The sequence below is a fragment of the Pararge aegeria genome, chromosome 5 (genome assembly GCF_905163445.1).
Source record: "Pararge aegeria chromosome 5, ilParAegt1.1, whole genome shotgun sequence".
In the NCBI taxonomy this organism is placed as follows: Eukaryota; Metazoa; Arthropoda; class Insecta; order Lepidoptera; family Nymphalidae; genus Pararge; species Pararge aegeria.
Window position 1 is genome coordinate 19,622,616 of NC_053184.1, and position 27,689 is coordinate 19,650,304.

The window sequence follows — 27,689 nt, forward strand, 5'->3', positions numbered from 1 at the left end:
TTCTATGCGTTGTATTAGTACCTCCCTCGTTGGGACTTCTGTGGCGTATACTAGCTCTTTGGATTCCCCAATTCGTGGATTGGGCGCGATGGGCCTATTGCATGGCCTCCACGTTCCCCAGACTTAACTCCGTTAGATTTTTATGTCTGGGGACGTGCCAAAGAGCTAGTATACGCCACAGAAGTCCCAACGAGGGAGGTACTAATACAACGCATAGAAGCGGCCTTCGGTACAATTAAGAACGAAATACGGCTTCGGACTACAACTGTAACAATACGTCAAAGATGTCGGGCCTGCATTCGAAACAGGGGTGAACAATTTGAGCAGAATTTGTAAAAATTATGAAATAAATGTTTCAAATGCAATGTATTATTTTTATTTCAAGTAAAACCTACGAAATTTAAAAATTTTACCTGCTTGTGAGTTTTATTTACGCAAAAACTTGTTTTTCTTTCATCTGTTGAATATTAGAAAATTGTGACTAAGTTTAGAAAATTTGAAAATTAGTGATGTTACTAATTACTTTTCATGGCATATTGCACACCATTAGAAAGGGGACAGTCCAGAGATGTTTTAAAAAAATTGGAAGAACATGATCACTTTTAGTTTTTTTTTTATTAAAACCGAAAGTTGACGTTCAAGCTTATTTTTTTACGTAAAAAAAACTTTGCGGGGCTGTAAAACAAAAACTAGATGTTGCTGGCGTGTAATTCTAGTTTCAAAAGAAGCGTAAAACGTTACAAATTAAAGATTAAAAAGAAAATTAATTAATACTTAACAACTTTATTTTTTATTAAAATTTAAATGTAGAATTTTTACAATTTTTAAAAAAACAATTTAAAATCAGTATAAAAAAAACCGTTTGAGCAAGATTTTTTTACGAGGGCTGAAGAGATAGCCAAAGACCCCTCCAATCATCAGATTCGATTTGGCACACGATGCACCAAACATCCTGTATATCTCTCATTTGACATGTTATATAAAAAAAAAAGCAAATTTAAATTTCTTTTATCTGAAAAGTGTCAGTTTACGAGTTCCTTAAACATTACGCACCGCGGAATCGGTGTCGTAACTTTAGATGGTGCCTAAAGCCGTTAGTCATCATCTAAGAAATGGTTCTCTACTTCATCCAAATCCTTAGGCATCCGATTTAAGCGTCTCCTTAGTTCCAATTTACACATGTACTATCATCGTTACACTGCACTTTACAATCATGTCTTCGTAAGATTGTCACAAACACTATAATCTAAGTGATAACTAGTTACAATAAATATATTTTCTTCTAGTTATACTTGAATGGTAAAGTTAAGTTAAATATATGAAGCGGTGATAGCGCAGTGGGTAGGAGCTCGACTTCACTTTCGGGGGGCCGAGTTCGAATCCCAGCCACCTCTAACTTTTATAAGTTACGTGCGTTTTAAAAGTAATAATATCACTTGCTTCGACGGTTAAGAAAAACATCGTGAGGAAACCTACATGTTCGAGAGTTCTACATAATTTTCTCAAACGGCAAACACAAACGCTGTGTTGTTAAAATATACTGTTAGAGCGGCCTTTACGCAACAAGTGTGTTATACGTTACCGCAAGTACGTTTTATTAAATACTAGTTAAACATTAACGCAATCACGTTTTATTATATATTAGACAATATACCTACTTAAAATTCGTTGTTTTGTGTGACAATATACCTACTTAAAATTCGTTATCTAATCATTATACATGAGTGTTTTTCTTAATAAGTCCCATGCCATCGAGAGAATCGACCATCACACGTATAACTAACAAGTTCATATAAAAAACATGTTTTCGACCAAATATTTGCAACAATATACCAACGATCACTAAATAATACCCACCTAGATAATTGCATTGTTTTAAAATATTTTGTAGTATATTTTTTAATATTTGTACGCCCGAGTTCGCCTGCACTATTTTCACTGGTATCGGTATCGTCGATAATTTATTTTATAAATATCGGTTTGCATTCCATTATACCGACAGAATTACAAAACGATGCATCCGCATCCTTATTTTTTCTTATCGTCTTGAATAAACCTTATCGGTGCGGCCAGCGGTACCAATAAACTACTCGGTAATGAGTTACTATTGTGTCGAATTTAAAAGTAAATTTAACAATGGTTCTGTATATTTACTGGAAGGATTATTATATTTAAAATGCATATTATTTTACAATTTGCTTCTTTGTCGGCAATCCGCATTAGTATGTAAGTAGGTATTTAATACTGTTTTTTTACTTATTTATTTATCATGATTCGTCAATGACATTCACAAGTTACACACAGGTTAACGTTGCCGCGATTTTAAATATAGTAAAATAGTGTACCTACCAGAGGTAAAGCCACTATATTTAAAGCTCTTTAGAAAATAATGATTTATGAAAAAAAGAAAATCTGTGTTGACTACATTAAAGTTTTATTCTATTTTATCCAACAAAAAAATGCAAATTGCTATTCAAATGCGACAAGTGTTGGGTTTTCATGTTATTCAAAAAATAAATGAGAAAACACGAGTGATGTAATAACACACCTGTTGCGTAAAGGCCGCATAGCTGTCGCGATAAGTTTAAACACGCCAGACGTGTGGGGCCGCATGCTCGTAGCGCCTGTTTCGAATACGCTTCACCAGTGCTGAAACACGCCTAGCGTGTTATCCTGCCGCACTCGTGTACCGTATTTGGTAATGTTAGGCAGCAGTCAACGTGTTAATGGGTCTATGTGATGTAATGAATGAACTTTGATAGTTTTAAGCCGCTTCGTCGAAGTACCCGTCCAACTGTGCGGCGATCTGAAAAATAAATCACGCTTAAATCACAAAGTAATTTTAAATAATGGAATCACACAACACTAACGTATATTAGAACTATTATACTGCTAATCGTTGAAAATTATATAGTTTATAGTGATTTTATTAGATATAGAATACAAATAAATATGCTACGATAATACACGCATCCCTATCAAGCCCCAAAGTAAGCGTAGCTTGTGTTATGGGTACGAAGATAGCTGATGAATATAATACACATAAATACTTATAATATACAGATAAACACCCAGACACTGAAAAACATTCACGTTCATCACACAAACATTGTCCAGTTGTGGGAATCGAACCCATGGCCTTGGACTCGGAAAGCAGGGTCGCTGCCTACTGCGCCAGTCGGCCGTCTGCAGTGGACTTCTAGATCTCCCTATAATAGACCAAGGCCAATATCACAAACTGTTGATATACTGTTTCTACCACCTGTTTCAGAAGATATAAACTAGCCTGAAACCTCCTACGAAAAGGGGAGGGCCCCTTCTGGGGGTACCTACCATAAAAATATTGGATAACACACGAAAATACATATAAATCTAATACCAATTCGCTAAGTGATGAATAATTTTACGATACCTTCATAAATACTTATAAATCAAATCAAATCGTTTATATAACATATAGATAAACCACCCAGGCACTGAAAAACATTCATGTACATCACACAAACATTGTCCAGTATTGGGAAACCTGAGTTCGAATCCAGGGTTGGACTCAGAAAGCAGGGTCGCTGCCCACTGCGCCAATCGGCCGTCAAAACCGACCATGTGCCGGTCGTACTTGCGCGCGAAGGGTAAATGTATGTTGTGTGTTAGTCTTCTTAGTATTTGATATTAATAGCGGCAAAAGAAATAAATCATCTGTGAAAAACAGCGGAGTCTTGGCAATAGGGTCCCATTCTCTTGTGCGCAAGCCCAAAGGGCGCCAAGGTGACGTACCTGCAGCGGCGTGTACTTGACGTACTTGTCGGGGTGCTTGGCGAAGGGCGTGGCCAGCGCGCGCTCGTGCAGCGCGCTGTAGGGCGGCAGGAGGGCCTGCTTGTTGTCGCGCTTCAGCGCCTCGCGCAACTCCGCGTCCGGCACGCTGTAGCCGCGCTGCGCACGCGTCGTCTCCTCCCACTCGCGGTTGAAGCTCTGCGGGTATGTATTTGAGTGAAAGAGAGAGCACGTTCATTTGGATGTTTTGACGTGACAACGTCTTATAAATTGGTTTGCCGGGTGACACTTCAAGAAACTGCGTTACGCTCCGCTCACGTTATGCGCTCACAATGAGAGCGAGTGAGAGGCACGCGTCCCTTCCACTCGGGCATGGTTAGCCCGCCTAAGAGCGAGAGAGACAGACATAAAAAGTGAAAGGCACGCGTCCCTTTGTAGTAAACGCTGTTTCATTGTACGCAAATGTATTGCAAGTTATTGTATGTATATTTGTATATGAATACGTATGTATGTGTAAAGGTAAAAATACAATTTTGTTAATATGAAATTCAGTGCGAGATTCTTTGTATAAATTAATGTTTTAAATATAATTCTTTGTATAAATAAATGTTTTAAATTGTTACTATTATTTCATCCTTCTTCCTACTATACGAATGAATATTCACATTAAAATTATTTTACCACTCAAAGTCGTTGTCACGTAAAACTTTCGCCCGTATACCGACTTTACAGGCAACCAATTTTTAACATTAAACACTAATGGGCAAAACAATGCCTAAGTGTGCCAGTCAACTTTCAATGGACAACTCATAAAACCTAACTTTTTTGTACCTATTTTGCATATCGTAAAATTTATGGGACTCATAAATTGACAATTGCCAGATGAAAAATTCGTATTGATGTAGGGTTATTAAAAAAAAAATCGAATCAACATTTTTTTTCATCTGGCAAGTGACAATTGTATGAGTCCCGTAAATTTTACGATCGTAACTTTAGACGGCGCGTAACGTGACGTCACATTAAGTTCCTGAAAAACTTTTTTTCTTCTCTAGGAATCGGATAGGCATCGGAAGGCGATTCCTTTATTTAGTGAAAACGGGCGAATGGGACTTACAAATTTGGCCGCTCGCTCTCTTTTTCCTCCATAGACCTCCGGGCAACTTGGTACCAGCCCACCACATGAGGTCGGGGTACCGTTTCTCCCGAGATGAGCATTTTATACGTCGCACAAGGAGACACCAGTGTGTTCCTAGTAGATACCGCACCTTCCCAATACGTGCCAGGTATGGTTTTAGTCGGTAAGAACTCCACAAAACCCAAGATTTACCCCCAGCAGTATGGGGAATCTCACCAGCAAGGCTAGCAAAGGCAGGAGACAAAAATTATATCCTCTGAAAAAGGCTAAAGCACGGGAACAAGGAACACGAGAAGGAGAAGTTTACCCCCGTTTATTATTACACATATTTTATTTGGATATTATTTTCCCCTGTGCTCCGAGAGTTGCTAAAGCTGCGGGAGAAGATAAATTTTTATCATTTGCCCGGGGAGAAAATTGACTCCTGCCCATGCTACCGCCAAATTGTATACGTTGTTTTGCTATATTGTTCGATGTACTTTTCGTTGTGTGCAATAAAAGTACATTCATTCGTTTATTTATTCATTCATAAATTCATTCTTACATTCATGCATTCGTTCGTCATGCTGTGCTTGAGAATACCCCGCATAATAAAAAAGGGGTCTTCAAAGTTGAACTGTGGCAAACATAGCGTGTCAAAACTCTGAATATATCCAACGTTATTCCGCGTCTATTTATAAAGCCTTAGTAATATAAAGAGAATACGAAATCACAAGCAGTTCATTCAGCCTCTAAGGATCGGAAACAGTATTGATAGCCGTAATCGAAGCCTCCCAATCGATGGCCCAGCCAGAATAGAGTTACCAGTAGTTTCCATTACAAACTAACTCACTTTTCCTAGAACCTCGATATCATAAAAACTTACCGAAAATTTATCTTTCAACATCTGTCGATCCTTGTCCCGCAGCTTGGAGGGCAGAGGTTCGTCCAGAGATAAGTGAGACAGCAACTTGTTCCAACTGTGGAATGAAACCCTTTTACAAACTGCACCACTAAGAAGACTTATTCGCTAGAGGCTTTAAAAAGCTTTTTCAAGCAAAAAATGCTTATTTCATTAATTTCTTATCCAAATGGACCGGAGATCAGCCCAAGAGCTGATTGTTAAACTAAATGTACAGACACGAGTAAGAAACAAAAAACGCGATTAGAGAAATGGGCTGCGCTTATGCCGTATTTTCTAAACTAAACTAGACCTTGTATCTTTTTCATAATCTTTCTCGTGGCAAAAGATAATACTTTTTAGACTGGTCTTCACTGGCAATACGCACTGTTCGAAGAATTTGGTCTACAGGCACTGAGGGATTTTTGACGAAAAGATGTCACGAAGTTTCCCGAACGCTGCCCGTCCGAGTTGGACTCGGCGGTTCACCTTCTTCTCGACCATTTACCACCACCATTATTTTATTTGATAAAACTCTTAGGCATCTATATTGTAATTTCTCGCACTTTCAGTGGGGTGCACTTCATATATGCGCAAAAGCACTGCATATAGAAGGAGATTTTTTGCCATTTCATGAAAATTTCCTAACGTTGCATACGTACCCTCATAGGAATCCCAGTACCTAACCCAACGCGACTACGCACTTCGAATGCAATCCTACGGAACTGCGCTCGTTGTCTGCTTAAATAACTCATTTAGCCAACTTGCCTTTGAACGTAAGCGTTCTTGTAGTCTTGAATCATGTCACGATAGCTCGCCTCACACTCTGGCTCCGCCAACATTAGCACGTCCAGAAGGCCGCTTCGCTGAAGGCCCTGTACAAAATAGATCGAAAGTACCTGACACAATAGTTTTAAAGAACCTTATCACGTGGAACTTAGAATGCATAATCGCGTGACAACGTTACAAACCTACTACCTACTACGCAAATACCGAGACCGATTTTTATGATTATTAATCCTTCGACAATTCGTATAGTTTAGGAAAGGTATTAATTACTTATCCATAATTTATAAAGATAAAGATGGTCAGAAAGCATTACACTGCTATATAGAGATTGTTAAACTATAAAATGATGTTGGAAAAGAGCAATCTGCTGAGTTTCTTGCCGACTCTTCTCAGTGGAATCTGCCTTCCGAACCGGTGGTAGAGTCACTACAAACAGACTGACTTGACGTTTCAAAAGTGCTTATAAACTAGGCCTAATTGAAATAAATAAATTTTGAGCGCCTGGCATAGTAAAATAGCAATAGCTTACGATGCAATTAGAGTCCAATAATATAGATAAAAGTGTGATTCTCAACTATTAGCTGTAATATAAGTGATATTATAAGGTAATCAGATGAGAGTGCAATTTTCCGCATAGATGAAGAAATATTTAAATTATGATGGCTGATTTCTTAAATTAAATGTCTAATCTTTATTTGAATGCATTTTCGCAGATACCCCTACTCTGTGGTACAACAAAAGTGTATTCTTTCATTCATCCATTCATTTATTTTTGATTAATACTCAAGAGCTTTACAAAAAAGTATTTATTTTCCGATTGTAATATGCACATATAATTACGGCAAAACATGTATGAATGGACTCTCAATACCCATGTTTAAATTGCAGATATAAGTATCTAAATAGTACTGTACAGTACAATATACGGTATTATTTAGTAATTAAAAAAAATACAATATAGTTACATACCTGAAGCAAGTACAGTGTATTGTTGAGAAGGAATATCGCTTTTAACGCATCCGGATACTGTTCACTTTTATTCCTCAACGACAGATTCAGCTGGGCCAGCACTTTGCCTAAATTGAAAAAAACAGACAAACTTTATTCAGATGCATAATTTGATTATATCTTTTCAAATTAAGTCTGGAAACAAAACCATTTTTTATTATAAAATCAATTGACTATTCTAAAGAATCTGTGAGCGACGGCAATTGGCGCTGATTTTTTTTAGTGCTGGGTCCCAACCTCGGAAAAATATGTTATTTATTAACAAATAATCTGGGGTAACATAGATAATCCAAGTTCCGGTTTTCCCCCAATTTGCCTAGTGAAAATAATTTTGTCCAAGCAAAACCTTAGCTAAATGCGAAAATGCAGATCTCCTTTATCTGAGATGCATTTTAGTTATATGACTAGGCATTGCAGGATTTTTTCAATATTAAAACCAAACGTAAACATCAAATTAAGCCACAAACATCTTTGAAAATTGATAAAACCACGATTTTTAGGTGTTTTTAATAAGAATGAGTTAGATGAGGTATGTAAAGAAAGATGCATGAGTTAGGAAATAGGAAATTACAGCACTTTATCTATGATAAACCCGATGATTATATTAAATATATCAACAAACCATAGTTTGCATACTCATTTATAGTGTTTTGAAAATAGAATAATGGCCTTTAGTAGACTGTCAAAGAAAAGTATAGGATCTATGGCGGGAGACGCGAGTTTGACAAGATCGATGGGCGGGAAAGAAAAGTTAGGACGGATTTAAATACATGAATTGAGAAAAGGAGATTAAGTAAAGTATTGTGAATAGAACGTTATAACTTGGGAACAGATGATTTATAACGGAAACGATATACTTAACGAAATATTGTCGTAGCGAAACAAGAGTCGTATGTACTGGTGATGGAGTTGTTAAAAGTTGTTGGTACTATGGTTGTACCTGATGTTGCATAAGATAAGTATATCTCATCATTTAGGTATCATATAGCTCTAGCATTATTTTATACAAACAGTTTATGTAGCAGAGGTTGCTCTATACAAACAACTTGTTCCAAAAGTCCTGATGTTATAAGTGATAATAGTAGTTATGTTTGAACTGTCTTAAAATATGTCTTGTATCAAAGGGCCTAGCTTAGTACATATGACAATGTTGTTATTGTGTTATTAAGTCTTGTTTTAATTCATTGAATAAAAGAGCAACGGTAGTTTCTTGCCAGTGGTCTTCTCTGCCGAAGACAGCATTCCGAACTGGTAGTAGAGTAATTTAAAGGTAACAAGTCATATGAATTATAGAGAAGCTTAATATACAGTATTAGAGTCGGCCCAGTTGTCTTATTTTACTCCTTGGGGAGACAGGGTTATAGAGTACAGACCCACAACACTGCTCTCATGCAGGTTGGTGGGCTTTATTGATTTTATAAAATTAATACTTTAATAGTAAGGAAGAATAATAGTCATGAGAATAAATAATTACTGCTAAGAAACTAGGTATTTAGCTTCAATAATACTGTTAATTAATGAAAGATCAAAGTGCCATCCTGAACATTGTTGGTATTGAAGTATATTTCTGAATACTTGGTCATCCATCTCTATATTTTTTTAGCACATGCTTAATAAGACCTCAAATTAAAATTTGTCCTGTATATAAATTATGTTTAAGATATTACAAACTCCGAGGAGGGCATGTTAGTGGGAAAGACCCGTAATCTTTATCTATAAAAAAACACAATATTCTACTCACGCATGTAGAGCGACAACAGAAGAGCGTTCCTGTCTTGCACGCCCGTGATCTGCGACGCGGCGCGGGCGTACGACGCCTCATTGGCCAGCGCGGGGCCTGCGGTGCGCACACGGACCATGATTAGTCAAACCAAGTCGTCATCTTCATCTTGTCAACCAATGGACGCTCTAGACATAGGTCTTTTGTAAGGAGTTTCAAATACCAAGGCCTTGTGGCGCTTGGGTCCAACGGCTCACGTTTGATGTCATCTGTCGAAATCGTCGAGGGTCTACCGAAGCTGCGGTGTGAGGTCGCCATTCCAGCATCTTCATCACCAACGTCCATTGGTTTATTTATTTATTTAATAGGAATCCAACGTTATATCATCATCATCATCATCATCTCAACCAATTGACGTCCACTGCTGGACATAGGTCTTTTGTAGGGAGTTCCACAATGCACGGTCCTGGGCCGCTTGCCTCCAACGGCTCCCAGCTACTCGCCTGATGTCATCTGTCCACCTCGTTTGGGGCCGACCTACGCTGCGTTTACCGGTGCGGGGTCGCCATTCCAGCACCTTAAGACCCCAACGTCCATCGGTTCTCCGAGCTATGTGCCCCGCCCATTGCCACTTCAGCTTCGCAACTCGCTGAGCTATGTCGGTAACTCTAGTTCTTCTACGGATCTCCTCATTTCTGATTTGATCACGTAGAGATACTCCTAACATAGCTCTCTCCATCGCCCGCTGAGTGACTCTGAGCCTTCTTATGAGGCCCATAGTTAGCGACCATGTCTCTGATCCGTAAGTCATCACTGGCAACACGCACTGTTCGAAGACTTTAGTCTTCAGGCACTGGGGGATTTTGGACGAGAAGATGTCACGAAGTTTCCCGAACGCTGCCCATCCGAGTTGGATTCGGCGGTTTACCTCTTTCTCGAAATTGGACCTACCTAACTGGATCGTGTGTCCTAGGTATATATACTCGTCTACAATTTCGAGTGCAGAGTTCCCAACAATTATTGGGTGGAGCGCAACATGAGCGTTAGACATAATTTTCGTCTTGCTCATGTTCATACGAAGGCCCACCTGTTGAGAAACTCTGCTGAGGTCATTGAGCATCGCATTAAGGTCTTCCAGAGTCTCTGCCATTATGACTACATCGTCGGCAAACCGAAGTTGAGTGATGTACTCGCCGTTAATGTTGATGCCAAGCCCGTTCCAATCCAGAAGCTTAAAAACGTCCTCCAACGCAGCGGTAAACAGCTTCGGGGAGATAACATCTCCCTGTCGCACTCCTCGCTGCAGTTGGATCGGTTTCGTAGTCTGGTCCTGTATACGGACTGACATAGTGGCGTTTTTGTACAAACACTTCAAAACTTCGATGTACCGGTAGTCAATTCGGCATCTCTGCAGTGACCTTAACACAGCCCAGGTTTCCACCGAATCAAAGGCTTTCTCATAGTCCACAAACGCTAAGCAAAGTGGCCGGTTATACTCTTGAGTCTTCTGTATAACCTGCCGCAGCGTATGTATGTGGTCTATGGTACTGAAGCCCTTTCGGAAACCGGCTTGTTCAGGAGGCTGGAAGTCGTCGAACCTATTCGCGAGACGATTCGTAATGACTCTTGAGAACAACTTGTAGACATGGCTCAACAGCGAGATAGGTCTGTAGTTCTTCAGCAAGGTATTATCACCTTTTTTGAAGAACAGAACAACCACGCTCCTGTGCCATGCCTCTGGCGTTGTGCCTTGATGAATGACGGAATTGAACAACCGCTGAAGGACTTTAAGTATCGGTTTTCCACCCGCTTTCAGGAGTTCTGCTGTGATTCCGTCATCACCCGGTGCCTTGTTGTTCTTAAGTTGTTTGAGAGCCATACTAATCTCGTAAAGGCTGACGTCCGGGATATCTTCAGTGAAGTGTCGGGTCAATTTGGCTCTAGGGTCTTTAGCCAAACTTTCAACAGGCTTTTGTGTTGAGGTGTATAACTGTCCATAGAATTTCTCAACCTCACTCAGGATCTCTGGTTTAGAAGATATGAGACTACCATTGTCAGTCTTCAGGCGAGTCAACAGGCTCTGTCCGATAGACAGATCTCTTGCGAACACTTTCGAGCCTTTGTTGCGCTCAATGGCGACTTTAATTTTCTCAGTGTTAAAGTGTCGCAAGTCTTTCGTCTGCAACTTCGAGATCTGTCTATTAATACGCCGATATTCAGACGCATCTTTTGAAGACTGTAGTCTCATTTCTTGTCTCTTCTCCATAAGCCCGAGTGTATGGGCTGAGAACTTTTTGGTTCTATGTTTACGGTGGGTCTTAAAGAACTTGGACCCAACCGTATGGACAGTTTCCACAAGCCTGTTGTTAAGATCGTCCACAGAATCGCAGTCCAGGCAATCAAACCGGTTTTGCAGCTCCAGTTGAAAGCTCTCGGGGTTTTGGATATGAGCACGAGTAGGCCGGAGCGTAGACTTTACCAGTCTGACCCTTTCCAGCTTTACATTTATATTCAATGTGCCTCTTACCATACGGTGATCGCTCCCGGTTTTCACCCTGTTGATCACAGAGACTTCATTGAATATATGCCGTTTGGTCGACATGATAAAGTCGATCTCATTTCTCGTCGAACCATCGGGGCTCAGCCAGGTCCATTTCCTGTGCGGCCGCTTTTCGAAAAAGGAGTTCATCATAAAGAGGCCCTCCTTCTCCATAAAGTCGGCCAGCATTTGGCCCCGTTCGTTCCGTTGCCCATATCCAAATTGCCCCACTCTCAGCTCTGCACCGCTTCGCTTGCCCAGCCTCGCGTTGAAATCCCCCATCACAACACTGTAGTAGGTTTTCGAGGCATGTATGGCTTTCGAAATATCCTCATACAATGCCTCTACTTCCTCGTCGGAGTGCGCAGTTGTGGGTGCGTAGACCTGTATAACCTTCAGGGAATACCGTTTGGTTATTCTGAGTACAAGGTACGCTACCCTGCTCGACACGCTTTCGACTCGAACAATGTTGTTGACAAGGGATTTGTGGACGATGAATCCGACACCACCTTGGGACTGTTGTTCGCCCTCCCGGTAGTAGAACAAGTTGCCGGATTTTAGGATTATCGTATCCTCCCCCTCTCTACGGATTTCAGATAAACCCATGATACTCCAGCGCAACTTGCTCACTGCTTCTTCCAGCTCGACTAACTTCTCATCGGTCCTCAACGTGCGTGCGTTATACGTTGCCAGGTCCAGTCGTCGGGTTTGGCAGCGGAATCTCTTCCGGAGATTCTTGACACCCCTTGCCCCGCCGTTACCATAACCGCTGCCAGAGCCAGGAATAGCGGGGCTGCCGGGGACTAGGGGCTGTGGCTTTCTTTTCTCCATTCATACAAAGATTTGCCCGGTAATGACCACGCTGGGCAGGCGGGTTGGTCATCGCAGGGCTAGACTGATCGCACCGGCGTCGCTGCTGCCCGACACCGGTCTGTGCCATTTATTCAGTCTAGCCAATTTGAAGTAGTTATACCGCCACTTGTCGGTCGCCAGAGCCTCGTCGGTTAGACGGCAGGGTGCACCACGTGCAGGTGAGGTTGGCATTTTGGGAGGCTGACTGGTACTAGCCTCCCCCTTACACCCCGTTATATACAATGCCTTATCTATTATAAACATGACGATAATTATCTTATATCTTTAAAAGAGCAATTCTTTCTTTATTCTTGTATATACATATAATTGGAATCTCGGTATCGGCCCAAACGATTTTCATGAGATTTAGTATACAGGGGGTTTCGGGGGCGATAAATAGATCTAGCTAGGATTCATTATTAGAAAATGTCATTTTATTCGTGTTTTCCGGTAATAACCGATTTGGTGCAGACGAAGTTGCACGGGTCAGCTAAAATAAATTATACATTGTATATCCCACTTACAGGCTAGCTCTGCATGCATTATGAAATATAGACGTTCTTCAATAATATAAAGATAATAATACTTGCTTTAACGGTGAGGGTAAACATTGTGAAGAAACCTGCAGGCCCGATAGTTTTTTATAATGTTTTAAAGTGTGTCCACCAATCCACAATTGGCCAGCGTGGTGGACTAAGGCTTAACCCTTCTCATAGCTGGTCGCTACCCGTATTTTTAAATTTTTTTTTCTACTACGAGTTAGCTCTGGACTGCAATCTCACCTGGTGATAAGAGATGATGCAGTCTAAGATGGTAGCGAGCTAACCTGTTAGAGAGTATGGCAGTTATATTAAATTCAAACCCATACCGCATCGACATCGTACATCACATAAATGTGGGTCTCCTCCCACATAACGAAGGGGTTAAGACCTTAGTCCACCACGCTGGCCCAGTGCGGATTGGTGGACTCCACCCAACTTTTCACATCGTACCGGAATGCTAAATTTCTTAGCGGCAAGTCTTTGTCGGTAGGATGGTATCTAGGCCAGAGAAAATACAGAAATTGTAAATTCTTAATTGCCGGAAACCCGGGACCTCTAACTAAAAGCCGATTCACCGCTGCGCCAGGGAGGTCGTCGTGGTTTCCCGGCGAGTTGACAGGGCACCACTGCTGTGCGCACGAGCCTCACCGATGATCTGGATATGGGCGGCCAATGCGTGGCAGTAGGCCAGAGTGGCAGCAGCCAGCTGGTGCACCGTGCCGTCCACCGCGCCCGCCGCCGTGTCACTCCGCACGCCTTCCACCCACTCCTCCAGCGACCGCACGCACTGCGAGCACGAACACCAGTGAGGCATACAGGAAACACTGACATAAAAGGTTTCTACTAATTTCGGCATCGACCGTAGCTTAATTGGTTAAAGCGCTCAGGCCGCGATTGTCAGAGAGTCGCAGGTTCACATCCGGTCGGTTCCGAAAACATTATATGCATTTTAAATTTTTAAATAACCAAACAGGCGGAGCAAACTGAAAACCACCTCTGGGAATGTTGCCAATGATGAGTTTGAGGCCATTTGCAATATTGTCAGATATCTTTTAAATGTATAACTGTTTTTTTTTATATTTGTTCGTCAAACAATCAACTGCTTACTCTAATATGAACTTTAACACTTTTTGGCATGTGTATACAATTGTGCCTTCATGCGAACATAGTATGCAAATCTGCTGGGTACATACGGCTGTTGTAAACAGCTAATAAAAATAAAAATTATTAAAAATGTAAAATACGAAACTTAAGCAATTAACTATTTCTTAACTTAAGCTTAACACTAGGCATATTATCGCTGAAGATATCTATACTATCACGAAAGTAATTTGCAAGAAATTGCATTCAACACATAGAGCATGTTGACCAAGATTAGTTCTGGTTTTTGGCAAGCAAAAAGTCTTACGGTTTTGGAGGCGGCTACCTTCACGTGGACCTACGAATTTTAAGCGCTTAAGAAACTCAGGCACATCAAATAGGCATTTCATTAATTTTGCAAGAAAAATTACATCTGTAATCTTTCTACGCTGCTTCAGTGAAATCATTTTCTAGACCTAAAGTCGCAAGTCGTATGTGTATAATTTCTTACAATTTAAATCCACGTATGACAAGTGAACGCATCCAATGAAGATTCTTGTCTAATCTTCTTTGGATGCCTTCAATTTTATCTGAATGCATTTGTTATTTGTTATCGTGCTACCTTAATCAAGAATACTGCGTATAACACTGTTGAAGACACATATTTATAAACTGGGGTTCCCCACGAGAAAAAACGTGTGTGCACTTGGTTTTTGTTCGCCAAAATATAACTTCTAACGCGTTAGAAGATATATTTTGGCGAACAAAATAAAAAACTTTTCAAAAATTTTACCTTTCGCCTAATTCTACGTTTGTAGAAAAAATACACTAACAATAGAAGAAAGATAGAGAAGTTTATTATAACGCTCTATCTAGTTAAATAAAGTTTATTTAAATATCTCAAAAAAATATTTCTACATAATTAAAGAAATTGACATAATAAAAATAATTAAATTTGGAGCACTGATAGACAGTTAGCTATCGGAAAACCAAGTTTAACTCAACATAAAAATTTGAGATTTGTACAAAGGCTGCCTGTAAGAGATTGCTTGCAGCAATAAGGTCGCCTTTGCATGTCTTCATTGTGTACTGTATATTCCTTACTGTTTCTTTTTCTGTATATTATACTTGAATCAATCATATCATCGGAATGAGCCCGCAGACTTTGGCAATTCAAAGTTTACTCTGTCAAACCTTAATTAAAACTTAGTTTTTATTTTTCCTTTGCTCTTTTTTGTATTAGTTTAGCTAGTTTTGTTCTATAGTATACAGAACAAAACTATTGTATATTGTCAACATTTTTAATATTGTTTTATGTATAATTTAAGTATTTGTTTTTTTAATTTATTTCAAATGTATGTTTTTGTTCGTGGTGCTAGATTCGTCAAGTTTATGTTACAGCCTGATGGATCTTACAGCTTATACTCTCATGTCTCTCTAATCGTTTTTTCTCCTTCTAACTGACAATATAGTTTTTTATTCGCAAATTGTGGCAGTTTTTAAGTGGGTCTACAATATTACATTTATGTTTTTTCATTTTATGTTTAGTTTTATAAGAGTTGTTGTAGTAACCTGTTTGTACGGGAGCTATGATGGTAACAATAGGAAGATCTTCCTCCGAGCGGGTGATCGTGCTCGGGGACCGAGGTCCGAACATGCATTTTTGGAAGTTTTATATATAGGCATTCTTCGTGAACATTTCGCTAGCGCGATGCAGGATTTTGTAGCGCCATCTAGTTCTGTAATGTGGAGACCGCTGCACTGTTGATTGTCCATTAAATAAATAAATAAACGTTATGGCTAACTTCAGGGTGTCGTTTTTCGTAACGGTGTTTATTTATTCAAATAGGCACATAGTGCATGCAGTGAGTAGTGATGGCGATAACTACAATCGTAAACTTAAGCTACGAGGGTTCCAAACGTGCTCTGGTCTAAGAAGAAGCCCACAACAAGCTTAGCCGGGTGTTCTTTTTGTTATCACCATTTATTTATTTATACTCTTTATTTGTACACCACTCAGAAAAACGAGACAAAAAAAGAATAAGCACATGAAGAATGAAGCAGGATACAAAAGGCGGCCGTATCGCTAAGTAGCGATCTCTGCCAGGCAATCTTAGGATTAGTAAAACTAAAAAGAAAACAAGTAGGTGGAGATACATATCAACATGCACAAACTTACATTTACGATCGTACCTACCGGTGTAATTCAACAATAGTCCATACCGATTTCGCAGTTGAAACGCACAATCTGCCGACTGGTTTTATGACGACGTCGTTCGCATGTAGGTAGTCCGTACACTAACCGGCAGTTCGCTATTGGATTCGTGCACCAGTCGTGTCGCTCAATGTAAAACGAATGTTATCGTGTTGCTTATCGGCTCTAAACAATATTGTAAATATCGGAGTAAAGTGATTCTTAACTACATTTAAAGCAAACCTAAACATCATCGGAAGATCATAACTCACAACGCATTGCCTACCCAAAACTTCAAAAAAAATAAAAAAATGTTGTCTGTAAAGTCGGCTTACTGACGATAGTTGAACGTGACAACGTAAGAAAATACTGATGGAATGGTTGCATTTTTCAAAAGAAAATTTTAATTTTATTTGTTTGATAGATATTATCGTTGCTACAAACAATTGACACCACATTCAGTATTCACTGCACTTCATCCTTGCCGAAAACATGTAAATGTATTATTGTATAGAAGCTGTCCACGCGGACGCATCGCTCACTCAAGTAGGAGAGAGACAGATCGAACGCGGAGGCCGACTGTGCCTCTTTGTCGCTCGTTTCGCGCTCTCGCTTGCACTTCAAGCCTCGAATGGAACGCCTCAGAGCGAGGTAACGCCGCATGCGTCATGTTTTTTCGTGCGTGCAGCCGGCTCCATCGAATTGTAAGACGTTGTCACGTCAAAAAAAGAAAAAGAAAGAAAGTGGCGTACGTGGTGCTGGCAGGCGGCTCGCAGCGCGGCGTAGGGCGCGGGCGAGGCGGGCTGCAGCGCGCGCTGCACGTCGGGCTGCAGGCGCAGCAGGCGCGCCGCCAGCGCCCAGCCCGCCGCCGCGCCCGCGCCGCCCCGCGCCGCCGCGCGCCGCACCTGCGCACACACGCGCTCCACCTCCGCCGCTGCGACACGGCCCGAGCGTGTTCGCTTCTACACTTTATTGCACACACATTTTGACGGCCGATTTTCTGAATCCCCGGCCGTGGGTTCGATTGCCACAACCGGAAAATGTTTGTTTTTTTTTTAATTACATATATATACAACGACAATACACACATCGTCATCTAGCCCCAAAGTGAGCGTAGTGTGTTACGGGTACTGAGATAGCTGATGAATATTTTTTTATGAATATAATACACATAAATACTTATAATATACAGATAAACACCCCGACACTGAAAAACATTTTCCGGCTGTGGGAATCGAACTCACCGCCTCGGAGACGCATCTCAACGACTGCCTCGTCTCGCTGGGTATGAGCCCCAGCGAGGCGAGGCAGTCGTTGAGATGTGTCGCAGCACTCACCCAGCAGGGCGAAGCAGTCCTTGAGGATGGCGGCCAGCAGCGCGGGCAGGCGCGGCAGCGGCACGAGGCCCAGCGCGTGCCGCTGCTCGCGCCGCGCCAGGCGGCACAGCGCGGCGGCCAGGCTGCCGCACGCCTCCGCCTCGCGCTCGTCCACCGCGTCCGTGCACTCCTCCGAGTCTGCGGCCACGGGGTCACCGACGTGTCGCTCAACGGAACGTTTCCATCAGATTTCAATTAAATCTTAATTCATTTATTTCAAATACGCCCAGTTTATAAGCACATTTGAAACGTCAAGTCAGTCTGTTTGATATGACTCTACCACCGGTTCGAAAGGCAGATTCCACCGAGAAGAGCCGGCAAAAACCTCAGCAGATTGCTCTCTTTCACATCATTTTACAGTTTACAAGGGAAAATTATATATATAATACATTTTCTATCTTGTGAGAGATGAGAGCGGAGCCTACTTGCGAGCAGCCTTGTCGTAAATAAAACTAACGTTCAGTCTCATCCAAGAAAAAAACACGCGGGACAATCTTTGGAAACCACGGGTCATCACTACTGATGATGTCTTCAGCACTTAAGTGTAATCGGTTCTAGACAAAACACTGCCTACTGCGCGAATCTTCTCTACTTTAAGCGATCGGTAACGTTGCGGGCGTACTCTACCACGGCGATTGGACGTTATATAGTTTTGCTTACATGAATCGTTGATGGAACGCCTGGGACCTATCGCCAACCCCGTGGACTGCTCAAGAGTGTGTGACGCCTTCATCATTATGTTTATGGCGCGCTTCTCGAACCTGGCGACAATATTGTTTCTATAATTTACCACTAAAAGAAGCTGCGCTGGGTCAGGCTTCGGCTTCCCTTCGAGGGGTCCGACTTCGATCACCGGCACGCACCACTAACTTTAGCGTATGAAGCAATTCAACATCACTTGCTTCATCGTGAGGATACCTTATTTTTAATATTTTCTTGGGATGTATCGAATGCAATATTAAAGACAAGGACTGCCTCGCCTCGCTGGGTGAGTGCTGCCTATACATCTCAAGGACTGCCTCGCCCTGCTGCGTGTGTGCTTTCGACATTTCTGAAAAACTGCCTCGCCTCGCTGGATGAGTGCTGCCGATATATCCCAAGGACTGCCTCGCCTTGCTGGGTGAATGCTGCCGATACATTCCAAGGACTGCCTCAACTTGCTGGGTGATTGCTGCCTAAACATCTCAAGGACTGCCTCGCCCTGCTGGGTGAGTGCTTTCGACACATCTCAAGGACTGCCTCGCCTCGCTGGGTGAGCGCTGCCTATACATCCCAAGGACTGCCTCGCCTTGCTGGGTGAATGCTACCGATACATTCCAAGGAAATAATAAAAATACTACGACAATACTCACATCGTCATCTAGACCCAAAGTAAGCGTAGCTTATGTTATGCGTACTAAGATAACTGATGAATATTTTCATGAATAATATACATAAATACTTATATAATGATTCAATTCGGTATTTAAAAAAAAACTTACACTTTTTGTATTTTGCTCGTTCTTCTTTGCGTGCTGTCCGTACGATGCAACATGTTTTTAGTTCTCTGGAAAATAATAATGTAATATCTGAATATAAATTCAGATCTGACTATTTTGTACCTACAATAAATGTAAAATCTAAAAACTCCGGTTTACCGGTCTGCGGTCGCTATTTTAGCACCTTCAGTTCTCGGATTGAGTTCTCCATTGGTTCGAGTCAGCTTCTGAGGTTTCTTATCAGGCCCACATTTATTAGTGTTTATTTTGTATTCCAAGACTTTTATCTATCTACTGAACTTTTATATATCTTATATACATTTAGAATATAAAAAAGGGGAAAGATATGATTTTTTGTATAATAGTATGTAAACACTAAACTTTTAAGATTTCAGCCTACAATAATGGTATTTGTAATGCATACCAGAAGATGCACTGACAAAACGGTACGCCTTACTTAAAAGCTATGTATTACAAAAGTATTTGTATTTAGCAGTGGCGTGCACTAGGTTTCTTACCAGGGTATACATACAGCAGGAAAATTGCATAAAACGGCAAAAATCCTCCTTCCATACGAGTTATATATAAATTTTAGGGTAGGCAGTGCTTTCGTGCATGTATAAAGTTCACGCAACTGGTATTTCGTTTATCTATTACAAAGTGAGCCTAGTCGTATGCATATTAAAGACAAGCCACTAAAAAGTATTTTTTGTAATATAAAATTTAAAAAAATCAAATTTTTAGTCGCGTTTTAGTTTGTTTTGAAGCTCCTAACTTAGAATGTAATAAATGAAACTGTATGTGGAGTGGCGCACCATCAGCGGCGAGGCGGCCATGGAGCGCGAGCGCAGGTAGTCCTTGAAAGCGGTGAGCGAGCTGAGCGCGGCGGGCCCGCGGATGGCCACGAGCGGCGTGGCGGGCGCGCGTCCCGCCGCGCTGAGCCACGCGGCCGCGGCGCGCATGGCCTCCAGGCTCGAGTTGCACGTGGAGTTGCTGCCGCTCACGCTCACACTGTCCACGCTGGAGTCTGCACCGAGCAACCACAACAACGCTACTTTCAATAATCAATAAACACAATAATAAATTTAAAATATTAAGTACTACGTAATCAGTGGCGTACCCTCTATGGGTATGCACAGGGTATGCAGATGATATAAAATGAAAAAAAATTCCAGTACGAGTTATAAAAAACTTAAGAATAGGCATTGTAAGAGTTATTAAAAGCCTACCCTTCATTATTTATAACTCGTACTGGAGATTTTCTTCATTTTATATCATCTGCATACCCTGTGCATACCCTCTATGCACGCCACTGTACGTAATCGCTAAATAAACTTGGCTCTAACTAGGTTATATTTTTAATGACAATGTGAGATGGTGATAACAAAAAAAAACACCCGGCTAAGTTTGTTGTGGGCTTCTTCTTAGACCAGGACGCGTTTGGAATCCTCGTAGCTTTAGTTTTAAGTTTACCAATATGGTTATCGCCATCATCTCACTACCGTGTAATTCTTACGTACGCATCAAAAATGCCACCTATGGGCCTACTTGAATAAAGATATTTTTGACTTGGATTTTGAAATTCAAAATTTCTTTATTCATGTAGGTCTATCACAGGCGTTCATACATATATGTAAACATAATTGTAAGGGGGTGTTAACCGCACCGGTAAACGCAGTGTTGGTCAGCTCCCAATAAGGTGGGCAGATGACATCGGACGAGTCGCTGGTAGCCGCTGGAGGCAAGCGGCTCAGGACTGTGGATTGTGGAACTCCTTACAAAAGACCTATGTCCAGCAGTGGACGTCAATTGGTTGAAATGATGAAGAGAATGGCGATAACTTTGTTCGCCAACTGAAACCTAAAGCTACAAGGGTTCCAAACGCGCCCTGGTGTAAGAAGAGCCCACAACAAACTTGGCCGGGTACAGACATAACAGACACTGATGGACTAAAGGTATATCGTAAGCCCGTTGCCACCACGCTGGCTAGCACGAAGTCGGCCGCCTTCTATAAACCTCATAGTTTTAACTTAATGACGAACCTAGAGGATAAATTAAGTAACTTTTTCCTACCTTCCTCCAAAGCGATCATGTCCATAAGGGCGGTGGGGGACAGAGGTCTGGTGTGGCGACTGAGTAGGTCTTCAAAAGCGCTCTCAAGCTTCAAGACTCCCGCATTGTACAGTTGGTTCTGCATTAAGACATTTCCTGTATTATTTCAGGGCAGATGGAGCTGATTACATCCTTGTCATCATATCAACCCATTACCGGCCACGGGGAACTGGTCTCCTCCCATAATGAAGAGGGGGCCTAAGGCCTTAGTCCACCACGCTGGCTCAGTGCGGTTTGGTGGGCTCCAGACACCTTTAAGAACCGTATGGAGAACTCTCAGGCATGCCGGTTTCCTCACGATGTTTTCCTTCACCGTTGAAGCAAATTATATTTTTGTTATGCTTAAAACGCACATAACTTATAAAAATATATATATACGACAAAAACTCAAGTGGCTTCCTATTCGTCGTCGCCGGGATATGCATGTACTGTCGAAATTCGGAATGGTCATATTTGCGAAGGCCAAATATGAATAGCAAGATTATATATATATATATATTATATATATATATAATCTTGCTATTCGGTTCATTACATTATATATATATATATTATATATATATATATATAATCTTGCTATTCGGTTCATATTTGGCCTTCGCAAATATGACCATTCCGAATTTCGACAAAAACTCAAGTGGCTCGTCGTCGCCGGGATATGCATGTACTTTCACTTCTGTACTGTGTGTTATTTCATCTAAAAACTCCATGGTATTTAAAAGAGAAGTTTACTTTTCTTGGTGAGCAATCTTATTTAAGATCGTGCCGTGCGCTGACGCTGTGTATGCCTTATCATAGAACAAAATTTTATAAGCGTTCGTTTAGCGTACGAGCTGTGGAACTGTGGAATGCGCTTCCATTGAGCATACGACGATCAAAATCACTGGCGATATTTAAAAGAGCAGTTAAGGCCCATTATATTGTTAACGACTATTAAATTTAGTGTTGCCCAAATTCAGTCTTGGTCTTGCAGTCTTGGTCTTGTTCTTGCTTTTTGCAAGACCAAGACCAAGAACAAGACCGCGTATTTTTAGCAAGACCAAGACCAAGACTGACCGTGCAAGACTTGAGCAAGAACAAGACATAGCCTGCAAGACTCTTGCGTCTTGCAGCTAGGACTTAGCGCTATTTCACGGAGTAGTTAGGTGTAACAGTTCGGTGTATAGGTAGGTAGGTACGCTTAGGAATTCTATGAGACGCAAAAAACTATATCAAAGAATATGAAAAACTGGACCTATGCGCATTACGACTAATACCATAAACATAGCGAATAAAAAAATATCTATTAAAATCAAACTGAGTGCATGCATAGTTATGTTTTAACCATCGGCACTTTGATAATGCGGCATCAAAGGTTTTGTACTTACTTCTCAAAGAAATTTGCCGCTTTTCGAAAGTACATGGTTATGATACACGCGCCGGCGGCTTTTTTTGAAATCTAAAACAATCGTTGCCGCCGCGCCGAAATCATAACATTTGACACTATTCATGCAAAATAATTTCGAATTTTAAGAGTACCTACAGGTGTTCCAAAGAATAAATAAGTTTCAGAGTGCTTAGAATGAAAATGAATACATTATACTGATCACGCAAGTAGTATTATGATTAGGATAAAATGGTGAGGATAGGTAGTAGATGTCATAATAATTCATTCTAGTAAGTAATTATAATATTGATTACTTATATGGTTTTAAACTAATTACTTAGGTACTATTATTGTACATTTAGTCATTATATTTCTTAAGTTTTTACAAGAAAAAATAGCAAAAAAGTGTTCGAATATCTCTGAGAGAGATGATGAGAGTAAGTATTTACTAGCTGTGCCCGCGACTTCGTCCACGAGGAATAGTAACTTTGGAGGTATAGTGACGTTCAGGATTTATTTATTTATTTTAAAACTTCTGTCATCAAACATACAAACGAACTCTTCAGCTTTATTCAAATAAATGATAAATCGTAAAACTCTTTTATTAAATTTCTTATAAGTTGAGGGTTCAATCTCTTTCTAGACAGATAAGTATTGTTCTTTAAAATACAGTCAAGTTATTGTAATTAATTTGTTTTTTTACATGTTTTAGCAAATGTAAGCTTATAAATCATAAATGTTTATTAAGAAACAGTTACTTCCATGGAAAACGACATATAGGTCAGTTGATTTTTCGAATTTCTTATCAAATCTTCAGTTATTTATTAATCTGCTTGATCTTTACTATGGCTATGTTAATTCAAGCTCACAATGTTCCAATTCTAATACGTTTTTCTAAGATTTAAAGTAAACTTTAATAAATAGTAATAGACTAATAGGTAATTGCAAGACTTGCAAGACTCTTGCTGCAAGACCAAGACCAAGACCAAGACTGGGAGCGCAAGACCAAGACCAAGACCAAGACCAGGTGTATTGGCGCAAGACCAAGACCAAGACTGGCTAAGTCTCGTCTTGTTCTTGCATTTGGGCAACACTACTATTAATAGTATGTATATACTTACTCATTTATTGTATGTTATAGTATTTAAATATGTAAGTGTTGCTATTATATATATTAGTTTATTTTTATTTATTAATTATATTATTTAATTTTTATCTTTTTGTGTACACTAGTTTATGTATTAGCATGTAGTTATTCGCATGTATGTATTTTAATATTTGTACCACCAGCAGTCTATTCTCCTCTTCTTTTTTTTTCTCTAATTCTAAGGTTGCCTGGCAGAGATCGCTATTAAGCGATAAGGCCGCCTTTTGTATTACTACTTCTTTCGTTATGTTTCTGTTTTTGTTATATTTTAAATATGTTAATGTTGTGGTATACAAATAAAGAGTTTAATAATAATAATAATATAGGAAATCGATATGAAGTAGACAAGGTGGCTAACCGGAAGGTATAATTGTATACTTACAATATTTTCTAATTCAACACTTTGAGGGTTGTTCTTGTTGAAATAGTTCTGAGCTTCAGCTAATTTGTCGAGTGCCTGCAAACATACCGAAGTATATTTTAAACAAAAAACACTGTACTTGTCTGCATTTATAAACTTGGAATGTGGTTAAATGTTAGCCAAATATATGAAATCTGTTTTGCATCAAGACCTATCCTCTGTAAAACAGGTCTTTCTCCAGAGGGAAGGGTATTCATTTAATTGTTGTTCCCATTTATTTTATACCACATTATAATTTGCATAATTTCTAAGGGGATGGATAATTATGTTGGAAAATATTTGTTACTTTTATTTTGAACAATAAATTTAAAAAAATATATATATTATTTGGCATGGTTTATAATTTTTTTTAAAATATAGTTTTATTTTTATCCTCACATAATCATCATTACCAGCCACTACCTGGCACTGTCTTCTCAGAAATGTTTCCTTTATTTTTTTATTTCACTACAAGTTAGCCCTTGACTGCAATCCCACCTGGTGGTAAGTGAAGATGGTAGCTGACTAACCTGTTAGGGAGTATGGTAGTCATATCCCTAATCGGTTTCTACGCGACATTGCACCGGAACACTAAATCGCTTAGCGTTACATGTCTAACGGTTGGGTAGTAACTAGCCACGGCCGTAGCCTCCCACCAGACCAGAACAGAGAAAATTCGGAAATTATAATTCCCAAATTGCCTCTGCCAGGAATCGAACCCGGGACCTCCTACGTCAATTCACTGCAGTCACCGTTGTGCCCAGGGAGGTTCTGGATGTGGGATTGTTCTGGTTTATACCACTATTCGAAGCTGCCGCCATAGGCTTGGACACACCAAACTATAGTAAAAAATTACCCACCTCTAAATACATATTCAGTGACTCGGAGGAGCCAGTGTGAGGCCCCGCTTGTATCAGGTCCGAGAGCTCTCTTGACACCATATAATAGTTGATTACGTGGTCCAGAGCTGTCACTGTACGCTCCATATCTATAAACAACTTTATGTAGAAACCCGGGCATATACTTATTCCTATGAATGAATGAATGAATATACTTTATTGCACACCACAAAAAGTACATAGAAAAAAAAAGAAAAGTATTACAAAACAATGTATACAATTTGGCGGCCTTATTGCTTCATAGTGATTTCTTCCAGGCTTCGAAGATAAAAAACATTCCTACCATGTTGACTAATTATATCACGTGGACAAGTCCATCTTAGATGGCTAGGCATGCTTGAAACCCTATTTAACTGGAGTGGTTATTCAATACTTTATATAGTGGTGATACCCACAGCAGTCTGTAACATTTCCCAGGGACAGCACAAATCTGTAATGGGTCCATGTTAGCGTAGAACAATTGGGGGAACATGAAACATGGGGGCATGGGGGTCAACAATAGGAGATAATTTAAGCAGGATGTGACCTTTTTTAGTAGCTTCCATGAATGGAATGGTTTGAAATTTAAAGTATTTAGCGTAATATAACAATTGTCAAAAACCTATTATATATTTATGAACTGACTTTTGTCTATCAGACAGTATTTCCGGTTTTAGGTAGGACTCTTGGGTTATAATACTGATCTGTTACAAATTCATCATTAATGTAGATGTATGTTGACAGCTGGTAAGACAGTGTTCTTAACAATATTTGTATTTGTACCCATTAATGGAAAGCCAAAATTGAAGTCAAAACTTACTTAAATGAGATCTATAGTTGTGGACCCCTATTAACAATCAACAAGAATGGATCTCAAAAACCCCAATTTTTTTCTCCTATTGACAACAACTCCTTCCTTGACAATCTTTATATACTTAGTATATCTTAAATAAATAATATCGCTATCGCTACTTAGCGATACGGCCGCCAAATTGTACGTTCTACTTATTGTGCTGTTGTATTTGTATCTCTGTAAATTTTCTCTGTGGTGTACAATAAAAGTGCATTCATTCATTCATATATCTTACTATGGTGTATCTGCTGCAAGCGTGCTGTGTCTCCATACAGAGGAAGAACAGCAGTCTCCAACTGCTGTAGACGCTGTTCACAGGCCCCCAGCACATTGCATACATCACTAGCTAGGGCAGAACTGCGCTTAGCAGAAGCTTTCAGTTCTTGCATGTTGGTCATCTCCTGGTGAAATTAACAAGTTATACCATCACAATAGATCTACATTACAAAAGATATGTTGATGCCCAACACAAATGGACATTGCTCATAACAACTGTCATTTGAATGGATCTTACGCCGCCTTAATCCATTTCAGATTTATAGAGCAGAAATTCAGCCGGAATCCTAGCTACCAGTCCACATGGACTGGTACGTTCCGGACATAATATATTATATTCACATGTACAACTGACCAAAAAGGCTGATTATATTACACGCTTAATAACTTCTTTATGTACCTTATATATTTACAAGTTTCTTAATTTGAAGTTGGATAATAATAATTTAAAACTGTAAAACACCAATTTGTTTTACATAAAAACCTACAGATACGCCCCTTTAAATGTTTGCATTTTTATACAAATGATTTACTTAAGTTGGGTTTATTGTACCATTTGTTTTTATATACTTTAGTGAAATAGAATAAATAGAAATTAGATGTGAAATCAAGAAGGTACCCTTTTCAACTTCATTTCGATTTCGAATTTCTTCTCCACTGCGTACATTCTGGCGATCAAGCGATTTGGCTTTGAACGTTGTAGTTTCTGCTAGTTACGACCTTTACCAAGTACTTATTAAAAGTATATTAGACTAGTTAAAAATCCGATTCCTTGAAATTGTCGAGCGTAATCATCTGAAATGACGTCTCACATCACAACATTGGTTTTTCGTTTTGAGTTTTGTTGACAAGGTTTGATAATCATTCTAAATTGACAAGTGAGATACAGGTAATAAAAAGCGTGTAAAAAGTAAACTTAGTATTTTGACGTAGCCCTTAGACTAAAATACTTAAACTGAATGTAGTATTTACAATTTGCCACGTGATTCGTGAGCCTCCACAATAGGTTTAATAGTATGAGGCCTTAATAATACTAAGAATTGGTTGGGATTACATTCTCTGATTACCATTGAACAGAATAATTCAATCTTTATCTCCATTCCTATCCATACGACTATCCATTACTTTATAAAATTAATTTAAACATATACATAAACAAGAACAACTTAAAATAAAACTAAATAAAATCTAAAACGTCTACGAAAAATGTTCAAACTACTGCAGCGAGCCATAGTACCTAAGACGCTGGTAGCATTGCCCCTTTTAATTCCTCTGAGAGAGCGAGCCCACACG

At 39.9% G+C, this 27,689-nt stretch overlaps 1 protein-coding gene across 2 annotated transcripts; it reads right to left on the minus strand.

The window, feature by feature from the left end:
- Positions 1 to 1,409: 1,409 nt before the first annotated feature.
- On the minus strand, positions 1,410 to 27,228 carry LOC120623909 (exocyst complex component 7). Of its 2 annotated transcripts, XM_039890201.1 has the most exons (18): positions 27,016 to 27,228; positions 26,356 to 26,521; positions 25,250 to 25,377; positions 24,372 to 24,446; positions 21,438 to 21,555; positions 20,180 to 20,391; positions 19,368 to 19,432; positions 18,547 to 18,647; positions 17,848 to 18,024; positions 17,263 to 17,444; positions 13,885 to 14,023; positions 9,325 to 9,420; positions 7,545 to 7,651; positions 6,555 to 6,661; positions 5,772 to 5,865; positions 3,775 to 3,969; positions 2,728 to 2,806; positions 1,410 to 1,452 (listed from the first exon to the last, which is right to left on the minus strand). In XM_039890201.1, the coding sequence occupies exons 1-17, from the start codon at positions 27,061 to 27,063 to the stop codon at positions 2,765 to 2,767; spliced, it is 2,052 nt and encodes a 683-aa protein (XP_039746135.1). In that variant the 5' UTR covers positions 27,064 to 27,228; the 3' UTR covers positions 1,410 to 1,452; positions 2,728 to 2,764. The 2 variants fall into 2 exon arrangements, with proteins under 2 accessions (XP_039746135.1, XP_039746134.1); XM_039890200.1 differs by lacking the exon at positions 1,410 to 1,452 and having other exon boundaries at positions 2,640 to 2,806; positions 3,800 to 3,969.
- Between the last annotated feature and the right edge of the window lie 461 nt (positions 27,229 to 27,689).